Raw genomic sequence first — 18,253 nt, 5'->3', positions numbered from 1 at the left:
GTGAGGGGGGCATATAGTTTATCAGATAAGGAGCTTCCGTTACAAGGAAAGCAGTCTCATAATTGCCTTAGCTCTAATTCTCCCTTAGCTAATGTAAACATCAGAGGGAGAAGTAATAATCTCCGCTGCATGCTGGCTAATGCGCGTAGCTTGTCGGGTAAATTAGGGGAGCTGCAAGCTATTGCATGTATTGAAAATTATGATTTAATAGGTATCACTGAGACCTGGTGGGATGATAAATGCGACTGGGCTGTGAATTTAAATGGGTATACACTTTTTAGGAGGGACAGAGAGATTAAAAAGGGTGGAGGGGTTTGTCTTTACGTAAAGTCAGACTTAAAGCCATGTAATAAAGACATTACCAATGAAAACGTCGAATCTCTTTGGGTAGAAATTTCAGTAGGGCTGAAGGTCACAAAGAAAATGATCATTGGTGTATGTTATAAACCACCCCGTATAGATGAGGGAGATGAGGCCCAGCTATTGTTGCAAATGGAGGAGGCTTCAAAACTGGGTCAAGTTGTTGTTATGGGGGACTTTAATTATCCGGACATTGACTGGAGTAATGGGGTGGCTAAGTCAGAAAAAGCTAGTAGGTTTGTAAATATGCTAAATGACAACTTTTTATTTCAGGCAGTTCAAGAACCCACTAGGAATGACGCTATTTTGGACCTGGTGATTTCTAATAATAATGAACTTATCTCTAACATTTGTGTGGGTGAGCATTTGGGGAACAGTGATCACAACATGGTCTCCTTTGAGATAATGCTGCAGAGACAGCGCTATAAGGGAGTAACTAAAACACTCAATTTTAGACGTGCAGACTTTGCCAGTATAAGGGCATCTCTGCAATGTGTCAACTGGGAAAGGCTTTTCATGGGGTTAGACACAGAAGGAAAATGGAACATCTTTAAAACATTGCTTTGTAGGTATACGCAACAGTATATCCCCCTAGTAAGCAAGGAGAGGCATCGCAAAGCAAAACCTTTATGGCTGAATAAAAGTGTTATTGTCGAGGTTGGTAAGAAAAAACGTGCTTTTAGGGCATTCAAGTTAGCTGGGACAGCAGAAACTTTCATCAGGTACAAGGAAGCAAATAAAGCATGCAAAAAAGCTATCAGGCAAGCTAAAATAGAGATGGAAAGGGATATTGCTGCTAGGAGTAAAAAGAATCCAAAATTATTTTTTAATTATGTGAATAGTAAAAAAATGAAGCAAGAAGGGGTGGGAACTTTATTATCACGGGGGGGTACGTTGGTTGATGAAAACGGGGAAAAAGCTGAAATTTTGAACTCTTATTTTTCATCTGTCTATACATCTGAGGAGCCAGATAATGAAGGCTTCCCTTGTAATATGCCCAGTTCTAGTAATTTAGCTACTGACGCATGGGTCACTCGGGAGGAAATTCAAAAGAGACTTGAACATGTAAAGGTAAACAAAGGTCCAGGGCCGGATGGGATTCATCCCAGGGTATTAAATGAGCTGAGCGCTGTGATTGCCAAACCTCTTCACTTAATTTTTCAGGATTCATTGAGGTCTGGCATGGTGCCAAGAGACTGGCGGATTGCTAATGTGGTGCCGTTATTTAAAAAGGGATCCCGTTCTCAGCCTGAAAACTATAGGCCTGTTAGTCTGACATCAGTAGTAGGAAAACTTTTGGAAGGGGTAATAAGGGATAGGGTACTTGAATACATTGCAGTTCACAATACTATTAGTTTGTGCCAGCATGGTTTTATGCGTAACAGATCTTGCCAGACTAATTTAGTTGCCTTTTATGAGGAGGTGAGTAGGAACCTTGATGCTGGAATGGCAGTTGATGTCATCTACTTGGACTTTGCTAAAGCGTTTGATACAGTACCTCACAGAAGGTTAATGATCAAATTAAGGAATATTGGCCTAGAACATAATATTTGTAATTGGATAGAGAACTGGCTGAAGGATAGAGTACAAAGAGTGGTTGTAAATGGAACATTTTCTAATTGGACCAGTGTGGTTAGTGGAGTACCGCAGGGGTCAGTCCTTGGGCCTTTGCTGTTTAACTTGTTTATTAATGACCTGGAGGTGGGCATAGACAGTATTGTTTCTATTTTTGCTGATGACACTAAATTGTGCAAAACTATAAGTTCCATGCAGGATGCTGCCGCTTTGCAGAGCGATTTGACAAAATTAGATAACTGGGCAGCAAACTGGAAAATGAGGTTCAATGTTGATAAGTGCAAAGTTATGCACTTTGGTAGAAATAATATAAACGCAAACTATCTACTGAATGGTAGTGTGTTGGGGGTTTCCTTAATGGAGAAGGATCTAGGGGTTTTTGTTGATAACAAGTTGTCTAATTCCAGGCAGTGTCATTCTGTGGCTACTAAAGCAAATAAAGTGCTGTCTTGTATAAAAAAGGGCATTGACTCAAGGGATGAGAACATAATTTTGCCCCTTTATAGGTCCCTGGTAAGGCCTCACCTTGAGTATGCAGTGCAGTTTTGGGCTCCAGTCCTTAAGAAGGATATTAATGAGCTGGAGAGAGTGCAGAGACGTGCAACTAAACTGGTTAAGGGGATGGAAGATTTAAACTATGAGGTTAGACTGTCGAGGTTGGGGTTGTTTTCTCTGGAAAAGAGGCGCTTGCGAGGGGACATGATTACTCTGTACAAGTACATTAGAGGGGATTATAGGCAGTTGGGGGATGTTCTTTTTTCCCATAAAAACAATCAACGCACCAGAGGTCACCCCTTTAGATTAGAGGAACGGAGCTTCCATTTGAAGCAGCGTAGGTGGTTTTTCACGGTGAGGGCAGTGAGGTTATGGAATGCCCTTCCTAGTGATGTGGTAATGGCAGATTCTGTTAATGCCTTTAAGAGGGGCCTGGATGAGTTCTTGATCAATCAGAATATCCAAGGCTATTGTGATACTAATATCTACAGTTAGTACTAGTGGTTGTATTTATAGTTTATGTATGTGAGTATAGATTGGTAGGTGTGGGTTAGGTGTGCTGGGTTTACTTGGATGGGTTGAACTTGATGGACACAGGTCTTTTTTCAACCCTATGTAACTATGTAACTATGTAACTATGTTGGGGGGGCGCTGCTGCCCAGTAATGAGTAGGGGCTAGAGAAGAAGGTATCAGACCGTTACATCTCATTACAGAGGGGGAATTACACAGAAATATAGAAACATTAGAGCCCAGCTGGGCCTGAGTGATGTATAGTTTCCCTGGGCAAAGTAAAATTACCCCTCAGGAAATGCCCCTAAAGTGAAATGGCAAATCCTGCGGGTAAATTCCCTCCCCCCGGGGCTCCTGTCGCTGTGGGACTGGGTTTGGGGCACCGACACATTTACTAACAGCTAAAGGCAAATTTATAAAAAAATGTTGGTAAAATGATGGAGGGACTCATAGGGTTAACATGCCCCTATGGCTTTAAACCCTGCGGCTTCCTTAGTCTGTGCTGTTACTGGGCAAAGGCCCCTGTATCAGTTTGGAGTTTTGCAATTGTGTCTTATTGGTTAATAGGTAGGCCCCTCCCTTTACACTCTGATATAGTGCTTAGCAGGGGGGCGGGGCTTCCTCTTTGGCTGCATCTGCTGAGTGAGGTGGGAGTCCCACTGAGCCTGGGATCCACAGGGAACCAGTAAAGCCTTTACGCTAGGGGCTGCATCCCGCTCTAGTGAAGTTGGGGAAAGAGAGCACCGGTGTGTTGGGAGCAGTCAAGACAGAGGGATCCAGTGAGCAGTGACTGTGAGACTGTGCAGCTGTAAAGAGGAATCTGCTACACTGTGGTTGGGGGCCTTAACCCTGGGATCCCCAGTGAGTGATCCATCTGAGGGAAAGGTATTGCAAGTCTCCTGTGTGTGTCCCTGGGTGAGGGCAGGTGTTTCTTGGGGCTTTGTGGGAGCAACTGCCTATTCCAAAGGGAGGGGTACTTTGGGGCAGGTAGCGCTACCTGGGGTAAGAGCTCTGGGGAAGGGACTTTGGGGCAGGTAGCGCTACCTGGGGTAAGAGCTCTGGGGAAGGGACTGAACTGGGAAAGGGTGGGACTGAGTCCCCAGAGAGACTGAGCCAGTAGTGGCTAAACCCACAGGTTTCCCAAAGCCGGGTTATTACTGTTATTATAATTATATTACCTTTACACCCAGTTATATAAAGTTGATATTTGCTGAAACTGTGTGTGATTATTTCCTAGTGGGAATCCCATAGAGGTGTGTTCCTCAGTGTCCACTAGGGGGCGGCACTGCGCTAACAGCCCAGTCCCAGTACCTTTTATCTGCATTAGGGAACCCAAATCTCCTGTACTAAAGCCTGTATACAGCCCAGAATAAGTGAGTGTGCCATGAAAGGGTTACAATGACAAAATCTGAAAACTGAAAAGACAAATTCACAAGTGGAGACAGAGGTTTGTGAATTGGGTGGGAAATCCGACAAATCTGTCTCCCCTTTTATTTTGTCTCAGTATCAGCGCTTGTGTGGATTCCCCCCATAGACTTCAAAAACTTTCTTGCCTTCAATAAATCCCATTTTCCTTCCAACAAGACGTTAGACTTGTATAATACAGGGGGGGGCTACGCAGCCTTTTATTAATATATAAATTCAAAGATCGAGACACTCACAATTTAAAAACCATCTTAAATGCTTTAAAACAGTCTCTCCGAGGGTGTCGGCATCTGTCCCACTGGTTGGGATGTTCCGAGCTGAGTTCTGACCCGCGGGGTCACGAGGCGCATCGGGATGACATCAGCCTGACGCGTTTCGACTTTCTCAAAGGCTTCCCCGGCGTCTGTGCGCGTGCGTCATTTCTTATACGTGAATAGTCGCCATGGTAACATATTAGCATATATGCACATGTGTAAAATCATTTTCACCATGGTAACGGATTCACCTTCCCAGAATTCCTGCGCATGCATTTTATCCATACGCTAAAATTCGGCGTGAATACATCTATATATATTATTACGAATGCGGCTTTTCCCTATACTCCCATATATACCGCTTTATGGTATAAACGTTTCATTCACTCTATAATTATTAGATAATTGTAGAAAGGTTATTACAGATACATTTTCGCTTAGTATTATAGATACTTCAGTTTACATGCGTGTTGAATTCTTTCTACGGGAACCGTTGCCATGGTGACATGTACATACTTTTTTATGCTGCTGTATGAAATCCAAGGATAATACATGGATATGGATGTAGGAACCTAATCAGAAATGCATTGAGATTATATTTATACAGAACAGCCCTATTGGGTTTATTTAATGGTTAAATGATTCCCTTTTCTCTGTAATAATAAAACAGTACCTGTACTTGATCCCAACTAAGATATAATTACCCCTTATTGGGGGCAGAACAGCCCTATTGGGTTTATTTAATGGTTAAATGATTCCCTTTTCTCTGTAATAATAAAACAGTACCTGTACTTGATCCCAACTAAGGTATAATTACCCCTTATTGGGGGCAGAACAGCCCTATTGGGTTTATTTAATGGTTAAATGATTCCCTTTTCTCTGTAATAATAAAACAGTACCTGTACTTGATCCCAACTAAGATATAATTACCCCTTATTGGGGCAGAACAGCCCTATTGGGTTTATTTAATGGCTAAATGATTCCCTTTTCTCTGTAATAATAAAACAGTACCTGTACTTGATCCCAACTAAGATATAATTACCCCTTATTGGGGCAGAACAGCCCTATTGGGTTTATTTAATGGTTAAATGATTCCCTTTTCTCTGTAATAATAAAACAGTACCTGTACTTGATCCCAACTAAGATATAATTACCCCTTATTGGGGCAGAACAGCCCTATTGGGTTTATTTAATGGTTAAATGATTCCCTTTTCTCTGTAATAATAAAACAGTACCTGTACTTGATCCCAACTAAGATATAATTACCCCTTATTGGGGCAGAACAGCCCTATTGGGTTTATTTCATGGTTAAATGATCCCCTTTTCTCTGTAATAATAAAACAGTACCTGTACTTGATCCCAACTAAGATATAATTACCCCTTATTGGGGCAGAACAGCCCTATTGGGTTTATTTAATGGTTAAATGATTCCCTTTTCTCTGTAATAATAAAACAGTATCTGTACTTGATCCCAACTAAGATATAATTACCCCTTATTGGGGCAGAACAGCCCTATTGGGTTTATTTCATGGTTAAATGATCCCCTTTTCTCTGTAATAATAAAACAGTACCTGTACTTGATCCCAACTAAGATATAATTACCCCTTATTGGGGCAGAACAGCCCTATTGGGTTTATTTAATGGTTAAATGATTCCCTTTTCTCTGTAATAATAAAACAGTACCTGTACTTGATCCCAACTAAGATATAATTACCCCTTATTGGGGCAGAACAATCCTGCTGGGATTAATTAATGTTAAAATGTTTTTTTAGTAGACCTAAGGCACAGAGATCTAAATTACTGAAAAATCCCTTATCCAGAAAGCCCCAGGTCCAGAGCATTCTGGATAATGGGTCCCATACGTGTGGGGTTTGTACTACACAATAGGAGGGCTATGGGGCAGGGTGATTTTTACATTTTGACTTGCATTCTCCTATAAGGTCTCAAACAATAATAACAGGACTGATAGTTGAAAAAAAGAAAGAAAGAAACAAACAATATAAGCATTGGGATTTTGTATTAATTGCTAATGCAGGGCACCCTGGGTACAGGGGGGCTGGGGTTCATTTTGGGTGGGATTTCAGGAGTATTTGGGTGCCAGTAGGGTGCGGTGCCAGGGGCTCCATATGGCATTTGCCTGGGGATCCCCTGTTTCTATACGACATCTCTCTGTAAGGGAGGGCCGGGAATACAAGAGGATCCAGCCAATCAGTGTTGGGGATTGTGTAGGTAACCATTAGTATGTGTGTTTACGGGCCTGGTGGAATAGTTTGAAATCTAAATGATTCTGTTGGAGAGGGTAAAGTAAAGTGATACATTTTGAGGCTAAATATCAGTGACCCCAGTTAGTAGAGCATGTTCCATTTTAAGGAAAGGAAATAGTTAAAAATAGCACACAAAAAACTCGAAATTATTTCAGAAAATCAATATAGCATAAAAGTTGATTTAATATTTCCTATTTATCCATCCAACAACATTTCATGTAAGTACGGGTCTTGGACCTGTTATTCAGAATGCTCAGGACCTGGGCTTTTCTGGATAAGGGATTTATATGGATGTGCCTTAAGGTATGGCTCTCCATACCTTAAAGTCTACTTAAGGGAATCATTTAACCATGAAATAAACCCAATAGGGCTGTTCTGCCCCCAATAAGGGGTAATTATATCTTAGTTGGGATCAAGTACAGGTACTGTTTTATTATTACAGAGAAAAGGGAATCATTTAACCATTAAATAAACCCAATAGGGCTGTTCTGCCCCCAATAAGGGGTAATTATATCTTAGTTGGGATCAAGTACAGGTACTGTTTTATTATTACAGAGAAAAGGGAATCATTTAACCATGAAATAAACCCAATAGGGCTGTTCTGCCCCAATAAGGGGTAATTATATCTTAGTTGGGATCAAGTACAGGTACTGTTTTATTATTACAGAGAAAAGGGAATCATTTAACCATTAAATAAACCCAATAGGGCTGTTCTGCCCCCAATAAGGGGTAATTATATCTTAGTTGGGATCAAGTACAGGTACTGTTTTATTATTACAGAGAAAAGGGAATCATTTAACCATTAAATAAACCCAATAGGGCTGTTCTGCCCCAATAAGGGGTAATTATATCTTAGTTGGGATCAAGTACAGGTACTGTTTTATTATTACAGAGAAAAGGGAATCATTTAACCATTAAATAAACCCAATAGGGCTGTTCTGCCCCAATAAGGGGTAATTATATCTTAGTTGGGATCAAGTACAGGTACTGTTTTATTATTACAGAGAAAAGGGAATCATTTAACCATTAAATAAACCCAATAGGGCTGTTCTGCCCCAATAAGGGGTAATTATATCTTAGTTGGGATCAAGTACAGGTACTGTTTTATTATTACAGAGAAAAGGGAATCATTTAACCATGAAATAAACCCAATAGGGCTGTTCTGCCCCAATAAGGGGTAATTATATCTTAGTTGGGATCAAGTACAGGTACTGTTTTATTATTACAGAGAAAAGGGAATCATTTAACCATTAAATAAACCCAATAGGGCTGTTCTGCCCCCAATAAGGGGTAATTATATCTTAGTTGGGATCAAGTACAGGTACTGTTTTATTATTACAGAGAAAAGGGAATCATTTAACCATTAAATAAACCCAATAGGGCTGTTCTGCCCCAATAAGGGGTAATTATATCTTAGTTGGGATCAAGTACAGGTACTGTTTTATTATTACAGAGAAAAGGGAATCATTTAACCATTAAATAAACCCAATAGGGCTGTTCTGCCCCAATAAGGGGTAATTATATCTTAGTTGGGATCAAGTACAGGTACTGTTTTATTATTACAGAGAAAAGGGAATCATTTAACCATTAAATAAACCCAATAAGGCTGTTCTGCCCCAATAAGGGGTAATTATATCTTAGTTGGGATCAAGTACAGGTACTGTTTTATCATTACAGAGAAAAGGGAATCATTTAACCATGAAATAAACCCAATAGGGCTGTTCTGCCCCAATAAGGGGTAATTATATCTTAGTTGGGATCAAGTACAGGTACTTGATCCCAACTAATTATTACAGAGAAAAGGGAAAACATTTTTAAAAATTTAAATTATTTGATTACAATGGAGTCTATGGGAGATGCCTGTAATGTGGAGCTTTCTGGATAATGGTTTTCCAGATAACAGATCCCATTCCTGTACAATGGTTACATTATATGTTAGATCTTTTACATTAGATTTTCTATCTCCTGAATGGCCTCCTGTTTGGTTATATTGTGCCAATGTTGTGGGATTTTTCCCTTTCCTGCGAATCTGAACTTATAATGTTTTTCCAAATCAGACTTAAAGCGACACATGACCCATTTCCAGTAAGATAATGAGGAGTTGTCTGGTGTAATGGACCAGGTACTGAATGGAGGCCCGCCATCTCTGTAGGTTTTGTATGGAATCTTATTGTCCTCACTGAGCACATAACCATAATCACTGGCTACAAAGCTGGAGCAAATCTCTACTGCAAACTCATCTGTTTTGTGCCAGTTTGTACCTCTAATTGCTAGAGGCCAATGGAACTTAACACTGTGATCACCGTCATGGCCAGGGATAGTATTGGTACAAACAGCCTTACAAAATGGACACCGCTTCCAGCACCCAGAGAATTGGCCCATTAGTATCTCATGTGTCTTCTTCTTTAGATCCTTCAGATCAGATGTAGAAAAGTCACGTTTAAGTTCTTCCACCCCAGTATCCAGAGCCTTTATCATGGCCTCCTTTAGAAAACCCACATCGGTGATCCCCTGGTACTTGACACTTTTGAGGTCCCCAATAGACAATTTCATGTCACTCCCGAGCTCTGAGCAGAAAGTGTCCAGCCATGAGCTGATATTATCTCCACCTTTCTCTGTGACTGTTCCAGTAGATGTATCTATAGCTTTTAGTATAATGTTCCGGAAGTGATCCACATTAGTACTGAGACTGCCCGTTACCTTGGCCTTGGCCTTGGCCTTAGCATCACAATGCTGATCAACACAATCCTTAATGAAGTCACTGACTGCTGATTTTGGATCTGTGATATAATTAATATAATGAGAAAAGTTCTCCTTCTCTGCCAGTGATTTGAGGAGACAGAACTCTAGTTTGGACCTGTTTCCATTCAGAGCAGGGTGGTCACCTTGCAGATCCCCAGCTAATTGTATTGCAGTCTTATTGGTCACTGCTTGTTGGATGGAGTCTCTCAGTTTGTTACATAGGAAATCAACCAGAGAGGCCGTTTGTTTTGTTCCCTCACAGGAGATTCTAAAATTCTGCCACAGTTCATTCTTCTTGCTCTGTAGATAGACTTGAGGGTCATTGGCTTCTCTAAAAGCGATAGACATTTCATTAAATCTGCGAGCGGCCCGACGGCACAAGAACAGTGAGACAAACAGTGTGTATTCATGTAGGAACTTGAACTCCCTGCCCAACATGTTGCCTATTTCTGACTGGAGGATGGTTAGAATTTCATGGAAATAAACGCTCTGATAATCCACCTTCTCCCACTGCTTCCTATCAATGTAGTCATCTACTCTCCTGCTCAGAGCACGGGTTGTGTCTTCTATCTCTCTCTTTCTATCGTTTGAAAGCTTTTCATGCAAAAAAATAAACTTCCGTTTAGTTGAAATATATTTATAGAACTCCTCAGAAAGGTTTGTCCATCGCCAGGAGTCACTGATTGTATCAATTAGATTGGATTCTCCTCTGAAGCGTTCCAGAAAAACATATTGTAAATCTTGGTCGATTCCTGGTGGTTTTGGAGGTTGGATTTCCCTACTAACCCTAAGAACCAGAGAATACCACATTTCATTGAATTTTCCCTCCAATTGTATTTCAGTTATGTTTTGTCCCTTCAGGGTGAGGGCCATATCTCTGCTTTTCTCTAACATTTCATCAACGTATTTCTCTTTCATTTCACGCACTTTCTCATTGTTTTGCTTTGCCCTTATTAGTTCATCTGCTTTCTTCCTGATATCGTCTACAAGATCCTCTAGGACAGTGGTCAGTCTGCGCTCTGTACTAACTCTCCATTGGACTAATATCTCTTTGTCTTTTTCATCATCAAAAAATTCCTTACAGTCCTTCATAACTGATCTGCGTTCTGGCTCAAACTCCTTCGTCAGGGACATTACATCCACTGAATTCATTTGGTCGTTGCTAATTTTGTTATTGATTTGGGTCTGAAGTGTCAGCATGTGTTTCCTTAAAGTCCAGCTCCACTGCCGGTATTTCACTTCCAGCTTGTTATACGCTGCGATCTCCAGAGAGTTCCTGAAGCTGAACACAAAGTTCTCATTAAGCAACGCGTTCCACAGATCTTCCACACGTGTTTTAAACTGGGAAATGCTCAATATATGTTGTTGCTCCTCCAGTTTCCCGGAGCCAAGAATGACCTGTTTCAGTTTTTGCACATTTTGGCTGTAACTTGGATTGGGAGGAGCCATGGGTGGGTCACCTTCCCACAGGTGGGCAAAGTAGTGAATGTGGGTGTTTACATCAAATTTGATGACATCATTGAAGCAGGTGACATCACATTGCTCTTGCTGCGCAGCACACTGCGCCATTTCATCCAGTTTCCCCTGAAGTCGCCTCCGTCCCTCCATGTTCTTCTCTTCAGCTGTGATTTCTCCTACATTTTGATGGACAAATATACAGCTGGGCCTCAGGTTGACTTTCTTCATTCTCAGAAATGCCTGCACAGCAATCTGTAGGATATCTTGCATCTCAGAAGGGTTCTCCCCAAATATATTGATTAGGGTAAGGTTCCCCAAGCCAATGACAAATGTAGCCAGTTCATTATCGTGATTCATTGAGGTTTTCTTTGACAGTTCAAGGGCTCTCAGTCCCTCGGTGTCTACAACAAGCACATAATCGAAGTTCATCTCACGTGTCAGTTCCTCATCAACCTTTATCAGCTGCATAAATGCCCCCCGGGTGCACCTCCCGGCACTCACTGCAAACTGCAGCCCAAACATTGCGTTGAGCAGAGTGGATTTTCCTGTGCTTTGTATCCCGAGTACTGACAGAACATACAGCCTTTTATCTCCTAATATTTCTATCAGTTTCTTCATAACAGCCCCAACCCACCTCAGTGGCACATGTGCGGCGTCACCATCCATCAGCTCCACCGGGTATCCAGAAACCATCAAATTTGCAGCAATTTTTGGCAAAATGAAATAAATGTTATCCTTTTTATTGGTGGTGTCCAACGCTTCATAGATTTGCCCCAGTTCCCTCAGAATGTGCTCAAGCCCAAATGTTGAAATATTGATTTTCCCTGATAGTTTTTCTAAATGATTCTCTATTTTTCCTATAGTTTGAAGATTTTTCCTTTGATGCTTTTCCTCCTTTACCTTTGACCACACATTGTGATATTCCTGATAGAGAACTGAGAGAGTTTGTGAGGATAAATTATCCAGATACATCTTAAACCACTGGAGGAAATGCAATTTTGGCCCTTGAACATCAGACTGTAGAATCTCTAGGAAAGATCTCATGAAGTCATTGAGAGGAAAAGCTTTTTCTAATTGTTTCTTTCTTATCATTCGTTTCCGATGCTCAATCTTGCTCCGCTGTTGCTCAATACTCTCATTACTTTGTTCCTTAAGTCGAGTCATTTCTTTGTCTTTCACGCACCACTCGTGCCAGAGATCTCCCTGTAAGGGAAGAAACTCCTGCTTTATATCTGACACTTTTTTTCCTCCTAATAGTGACAGTAGAACCTGAGTTTTTTCTTTCCCCTGCTGGATCTCTCCTCTGTCCTCATCAACTAGAAACCCACAAGTTCTGGCAGTCTCAGCACATTTATTAAGTGAGACCTTTACTTGTGCCTTGGTTAATACTGATCGTATCGCTGCTCTTATTTCTTCTAACAGTTCTGCCTCGTTCCTATTTCTAAGACCTATTTTCACCTTTGAGCCAGGTGCCCGCTGACTCTGCTCTTTGTCTGCAAGGAGACAGATTAGTGGCTTCGGGGATTTGAGTAAACGTTGCAGCAGTTCCTTCCCTCTCTTCTCCTTTGTATCCTCATCAGTAAATAGAACTACAATGACTGATGAAACTTGCTCCAAAAATCTCACTTGTTGATCATATTCTCTGGCATCGCCATGGAGATTAGTAAATGCAATACAGTCATCAAACACATCATCCTTCTTGCCACCTGGGCAGTACCAGGCAATCTCTGCTATGCCATCCATCAGTAGAGGGTTCTTGGTGGCCCCTGGGCAGTGCCGGTGATAGAAAATGTTGTGTCTCTGCTTACTCATCACCCAGTTCATTATCTGGGATTTAGATGAAGGGGATTGGCCAAGACGAATGAAGGACACAAAATAAGTGTTTGTTCCTGTAATAAATGTGTCTTCAGATTTACCATTCTCAGTGGTATCTTTACTCTTAGTTTTCCATTTCTTTTTAACTTCCTGGAAAGACCAAAGTGGGAACTCAATAGAATTTGTATTGGGATTTGGCACCAAAAGAGGAAGAGCAAACTGGCAAAATGATAATTTGGTATAGATATATTGTCTCATAAACTCATTGGCACAATGAAGAACTGCCATTTGGACATCCATAGGGTGGATCGTTGGGTCACTGGTGGAATTTGTCTCATCTGCATCATTAAAATCATCAAAGAACTGTTCATAAGAATCCTCAGATGTGTCCGTGTTAAACTTTTCATCAATATTCATGGGGTTCAGCTCAGTAGAATTTCTACCCTTTTTACATTGCACGTATTTTGCGCTATAGTCCAACATGAGAAGTTTCTGCAAGAAATAAAATGGAAGTTGTTTCTCTTCCAAACTCTCCGTTTCAATCAGAGAATATCGACAGATCTTATGGAAATCAGAGGTCTGCATTTTCTGTGGGTAATACTTTTCCAGGTCCAGTCGCTTCAACAATGAGGAGATGTTCATTTTATTGGAGTCGGTTTCTACATGAGCTTCTTTGTGGCATATATCATTTAGTTCCTTGGCAACTTCATCTCTTTTTATTTCTTTAGCTCGGGACGTTACACTTCCATGGATAAATGATTTTAGGTGACTTTCCATCTCTCTCCAGTCCTGATATCCTGAATATTGTGTAATTATTGCATCTACATCAGATGAGAGTTTGTCAGACAAGTGTCTTTTCATAAAATTTAGACGTTCTCTTTTTTGTTCCAATGATATCTCTCTGGATTCACCAGTAGATGCCAGACCTGTGTAAATGACAAATGCCTGAGCTTGGTGGACAGACTGACCCCTAAGGTTTGTGAACTCTTTATAAGCTTCTTGTAACTGATTTTTCAGAAAGTCAATGTTTCTATATCCCAGAAGACTTTGGAAATGGTAATATTCAGTAGAATACCCAGAGTTGTTTGCAATGCAGAGAATCAGTAACTCAGTGTCACTTTGTTTCATGTCCCTCAGGCTCCTCAGATAGGAAGACAATGAGAGGCCAATGATAACTGTAGCCTTAACCTTTGCTTTGTGTTCATCTTCTGTGGATGTCTCTAACTTGACATTAAGCTGTTGAAAATCTTCCATTGACTGGTGTAAAACATCACAGAGTTGGCTAAAGTCAGAAACAGGAGTGGGATCAAGTTCATTCTTCTCAAAACCATAAATCCATCTCAAAATTAGTGCAAATCTGATGACGTTTTCAGCTGAATAAATGAGAGGCTCAATAAGCTCTTGTAAAGAAGCTTTGATCATAGAAGTTTCTTCAGCAGAACTGTCTTTATAATTTGTAACAACCTTCACTAAAAAGTCCTGTAAACCTTTATCTGATAAACACAAAGTCACCCAATCGCTGGAACTCCTTGTGGCTTCATTGAGTGTCTGCTTAAACTCCAGCAGAGCTTGTAAGTGCTGTGTGGCCTCATCAGCTTTCCAGGACTTTAAGTTTTGCAAAAACTGATTGACTTTTTCCAAAACAGAAGCTAGATATTCTCCAACCATCATATCTGAGGTGAGGCCAGTCTCTAACTTGTAATGCTCAGCCAAGCAGGAGACAAGCTTTAAACCATGTGGGAATTCATCTTTATGATTGTCCACAATGATCTTCCATATTGGCATCAGCTGAAACCCTCGATCTATGACGCTCCAGGTTTCCTTACTGGTTACAAGACCAGTTTTCCATTGGGAGAGTGAATCAGCTTCTGACGGACCCCCGGTTTTAGTTACAGAAACCTGAATATATTCCTTAAATGTTGATATTTTGGAGAGGTCCATGGAACTCTGTGAATCAATAGCCGACAGATCAATGTCTCGCCCACTTCCATCATAACCAACACTTGCATAAAAGTTTAGAGCTTCAGATATCATTTCCTTTGCATTTCTGAGGTCACCAACTTCTACACCTTCCATGGACGCTTTCCACCACAATATCCCACCGAAGTGTATAGGGCCAAGGTTGACATGGGAGCCAAAGCTCTGGAAGAATTCTGCACATTTTGTTGCTAACATTTGCTCATTTGAATTATTGGTAATTAAGTTTTCAATGAATTTTAGTGCATTTAGTGCGGGCTCGGAAAGTCTCAGCTGATCCTCGGTAAAGTGACAGGAAGCCAATGGGATGAAGTTGTATCTGGTTGTACAAACGTACACGTGCTCACTTGGTTGCTTGCCTATTGTATCCAAATCTGAGGATTCGCTGTCACGAGGACCAAATCCTAAAAAAGCAGCAGTAATGGAGCTACTTAAACTTAACCCAATTTTTTCAACTATTCTCTGGAAAACCAACTCCTCTTCATGGCACGTGAATTCTTTTTGCAGAAAAAGTGATGTTTTTTCTGGACTAACAAGCCTGAAACCTTCTGGAACACAGAGAAGTGCTTCACGTTTCTTAAAGAGATCATCTATCTCTCTTGTTTGGAAAATCCCCTCAAGCGCCAGCCCCCCCGAGGCACATTTAATCACCTCTTCATCTTCTAATTTCCCCCTTTTCAACCATGATTCCTCTCTGATATTTCTCAGCTTTTCAAATCGACGTATCAGTTCCAGAACAGAATTTCGATGTGGCACTAAGCATTCAGTAGGCATCTCCAGACCTTTCTGAATTTCTTCTCTTTTGTTGACAGGTTCATTAAGTTGACTTTTCCCGTCAGTTCTCGGCTCATTTAACTGGGTCAGTACCTCGGGCGCTTTCTCAGTTTTCTCTTGCAGTGATTGATTTTGCTCCCCCTGTAGTTGGGTGGCGCTTACGCTTCTCTCTGGTATATTGAATAGTATCCCTAATGCTCTTCTCTCCCAGGGATAACGAATCTCATCCTCTAGCACTGAGCAGTCCTCGGCCTGAATGTGTTGTAACGAGTGGATATTCTTAATGCCCAACAGTTTATCTAGAACAGGGAGCCAGTGCTCAGGATCCAAGCCAGTCTCTTTGACTTTACTGAGCAGCTCAGTGGTAGGTGGGACAATTTCATGATTCTCCCCTGACATTTCTGTAGAAAAAGAGAAAATATGATCTCAATAATTGCAAAGATTTGAACACAAAATAGCTTTATTTCTTTAATATATTAGAAACACTTCCCCACGCCTCCATTCTCATAAACAATAAATAACCCCACCCATTTACACATACCTATAGAGTCCTATCTATACAGTCACACACACACACCTATATATACATATATATACACACACACACATACCTATACGGTCCTATTTATACACTCACAAGCCTAAAACAAAAGTGCAAAGGCATAAAATAGAAATATATTGGAAGCAGCCATCCCAGGGGCAGAGAGCATTGCCCTGCATATGGGGAAACTTGCAGCAAGTGCAAAAAGCAAAGTCACTTTGCCAGAGTTTGTATACAGAGGGCAAATTACAAAGTTCATCTGACTACAGAGACAGAAAACAGCTACTCAGACCAATCAGTGCTTACTGTCATACATCAAATAGGGTCACAGTGGTTTGTACAACTAAGGTCGGAACAAGGAAGCAAATAGGAAGACAAATTATTATTATTATTATTATTATTATTATTATTATTATTGCAAACAAAAGTAATTCTGGGAATGAATTCCAAACTCTTTAAAAAATCCCATTTACATGGGTTTATCCTATAGGCTAAAGCTCACCCACTGGGTTTGAAGCTGAAGCCGGGATAATAGCTGATCCAATTCCCAACTACAGACTGGTTTCGCCTTTCTTGAGGCTCATCAGTGTAGTGCAGGGTTTTCTGATCAGCTTAGGTAGAGTCACAATGTGGTTCTACAAACAAATAAATAAGGTTGAGGAGACTGCCTCATACAGACAAAAGCAAACAAAAGGAATTCTTATTGCAAAATCACTAAAGAAAGAAACCCAACATTGCAGAAAAGCCACATTACGCTAAAGTGGTACAATGACACTTATATGATACCAAGGGGACAGTGTACTCTAAACTGCACATATAAAGGCAAAGCTTATCGTCTTCTGTTTCAGGTTGTTGAAGGTACTCACAAGCAACTTCTTTCAGCAGACACTTGCAGAAAATTGGGACTTCTCACAGTAAATACAGAGCATGAGGTGCTAACAACAGCACAATTTAACACTCAAATAGTTAAAAGGCCACCCCTATCATACAAACAGATCACAAGTGACTATAAAGATCTCTTTCAAGGACTTGGATGTCTATCCAGAGAATATCATTTATAGGTTGATACAACAGTGCCCCCAGTGCAACACCAGCCACGGAAAGTACCAGCACCTCTTAAAGCAGAACTAAAAGAGGAGATCATTCAATTAGATCATTCAATTAGATCATTCAATTAGATCAGTGCTGTCCAACTTCTGTGGTACCGAGGGCCGGAATTTTTCCGACCTACGTGGTGGAGGGCCAATAATGGAAGCCAGTTTTGACCACTCCCCTTTTTGAAACCGCACCCACTTGAAACCACACCCATGTTATCACATGACCATACCCATATTAATGGTTGTAGTACAGCAAAAACCTGCCATATTCTGCCTGCCCTACCCTGCCTGTGTGCCATACTCTGCCTGCCCTACCCTGCCTTTGTGTGTGCCATACTCTGCCTTCCCTACCCTGCCTGTGTGTGCCATACTCTGCCTGTGTGTGCCATACTCTGCCTTCCCTACCCTGCCTGTGTGTGCCATACTCTGCCTGCCCTACCCTGCCTGTGTGTGCCATACTCTGCCTGTGTGTGCCATACTCTGCCTTCCCTACCCTGCCTGTGTGTGCCATACTCTGCCTGCCCTACCCTGCCTGCATGCCATACTTTCACTGTGTGTGCCATTCTTGGCTGGTTTGTGCCATACTTGGTCTGTGTGTGCCATACTCTGCCTGCCCTACCCTGCCTGTGTGTGCCATACTCTGCCTTCCCTACCCTGCCTGTGTGTGCCATACTCTGGCTTCCCTACCCTGCCTGTGTGCCATACTCTGCCTGCCCTACCCTGCCTGTGTGTGCCATACTCTGCCTTCCCTACCCTGCCTGTGTGTGCCATACTCTGCCTGCCCTACCCTGCCTGCATGTGCCATACTTTCACTGTGTGTGCCATTCTTGGCTGGTTTGTGCCAAACTTGGCCTGTGTGTGCCATACTCTGCCTGTGTGTACCATACTCTGCCTGCCCTATGCTGGCTGTGTGTGCCATACTCTGCCTTCCCTACCCTGCCTGTGTGTGCCATACTCTGCTTGCC

General features: G+C 41.5%; 1 protein-coding gene across 1 annotated transcript; it reads right to left on the bottom strand.

Annotated features, from left to right (window-relative positions):
- Positions 1-8,828: 8,828 nt before the first annotated feature.
- LOC100497813 (interferon-induced very large GTPase 1) lies at positions 8,829-16,049 on the bottom strand. Its single transcript, XM_002942480.3, has one exon. The coding sequence runs from the start codon at positions 16,047-16,049 to the stop codon at positions 8,829-8,831; it is 7,221 nt and encodes a 2,406-aa protein (XP_002942526.3).
- Between the last annotated feature and the right edge of the window lie 2,204 nt (positions 16,050-18,253).

The sequence above is a fragment of the Xenopus tropicalis genome, chromosome 5 (assembly GCF_000004195.4).
Source record: "Xenopus tropicalis strain Nigerian chromosome 5, UCB_Xtro_10.0, whole genome shotgun sequence".
Classification (NCBI taxonomy): domain Eukaryota; kingdom Metazoa; phylum Chordata; class Amphibia; order Anura; family Pipidae; genus Xenopus; species Xenopus tropicalis.
The sequence above is the reverse complement of the archived record's forward strand: the minus strand, read 5'-3'. Positions and strand labels throughout refer to the sequence as shown.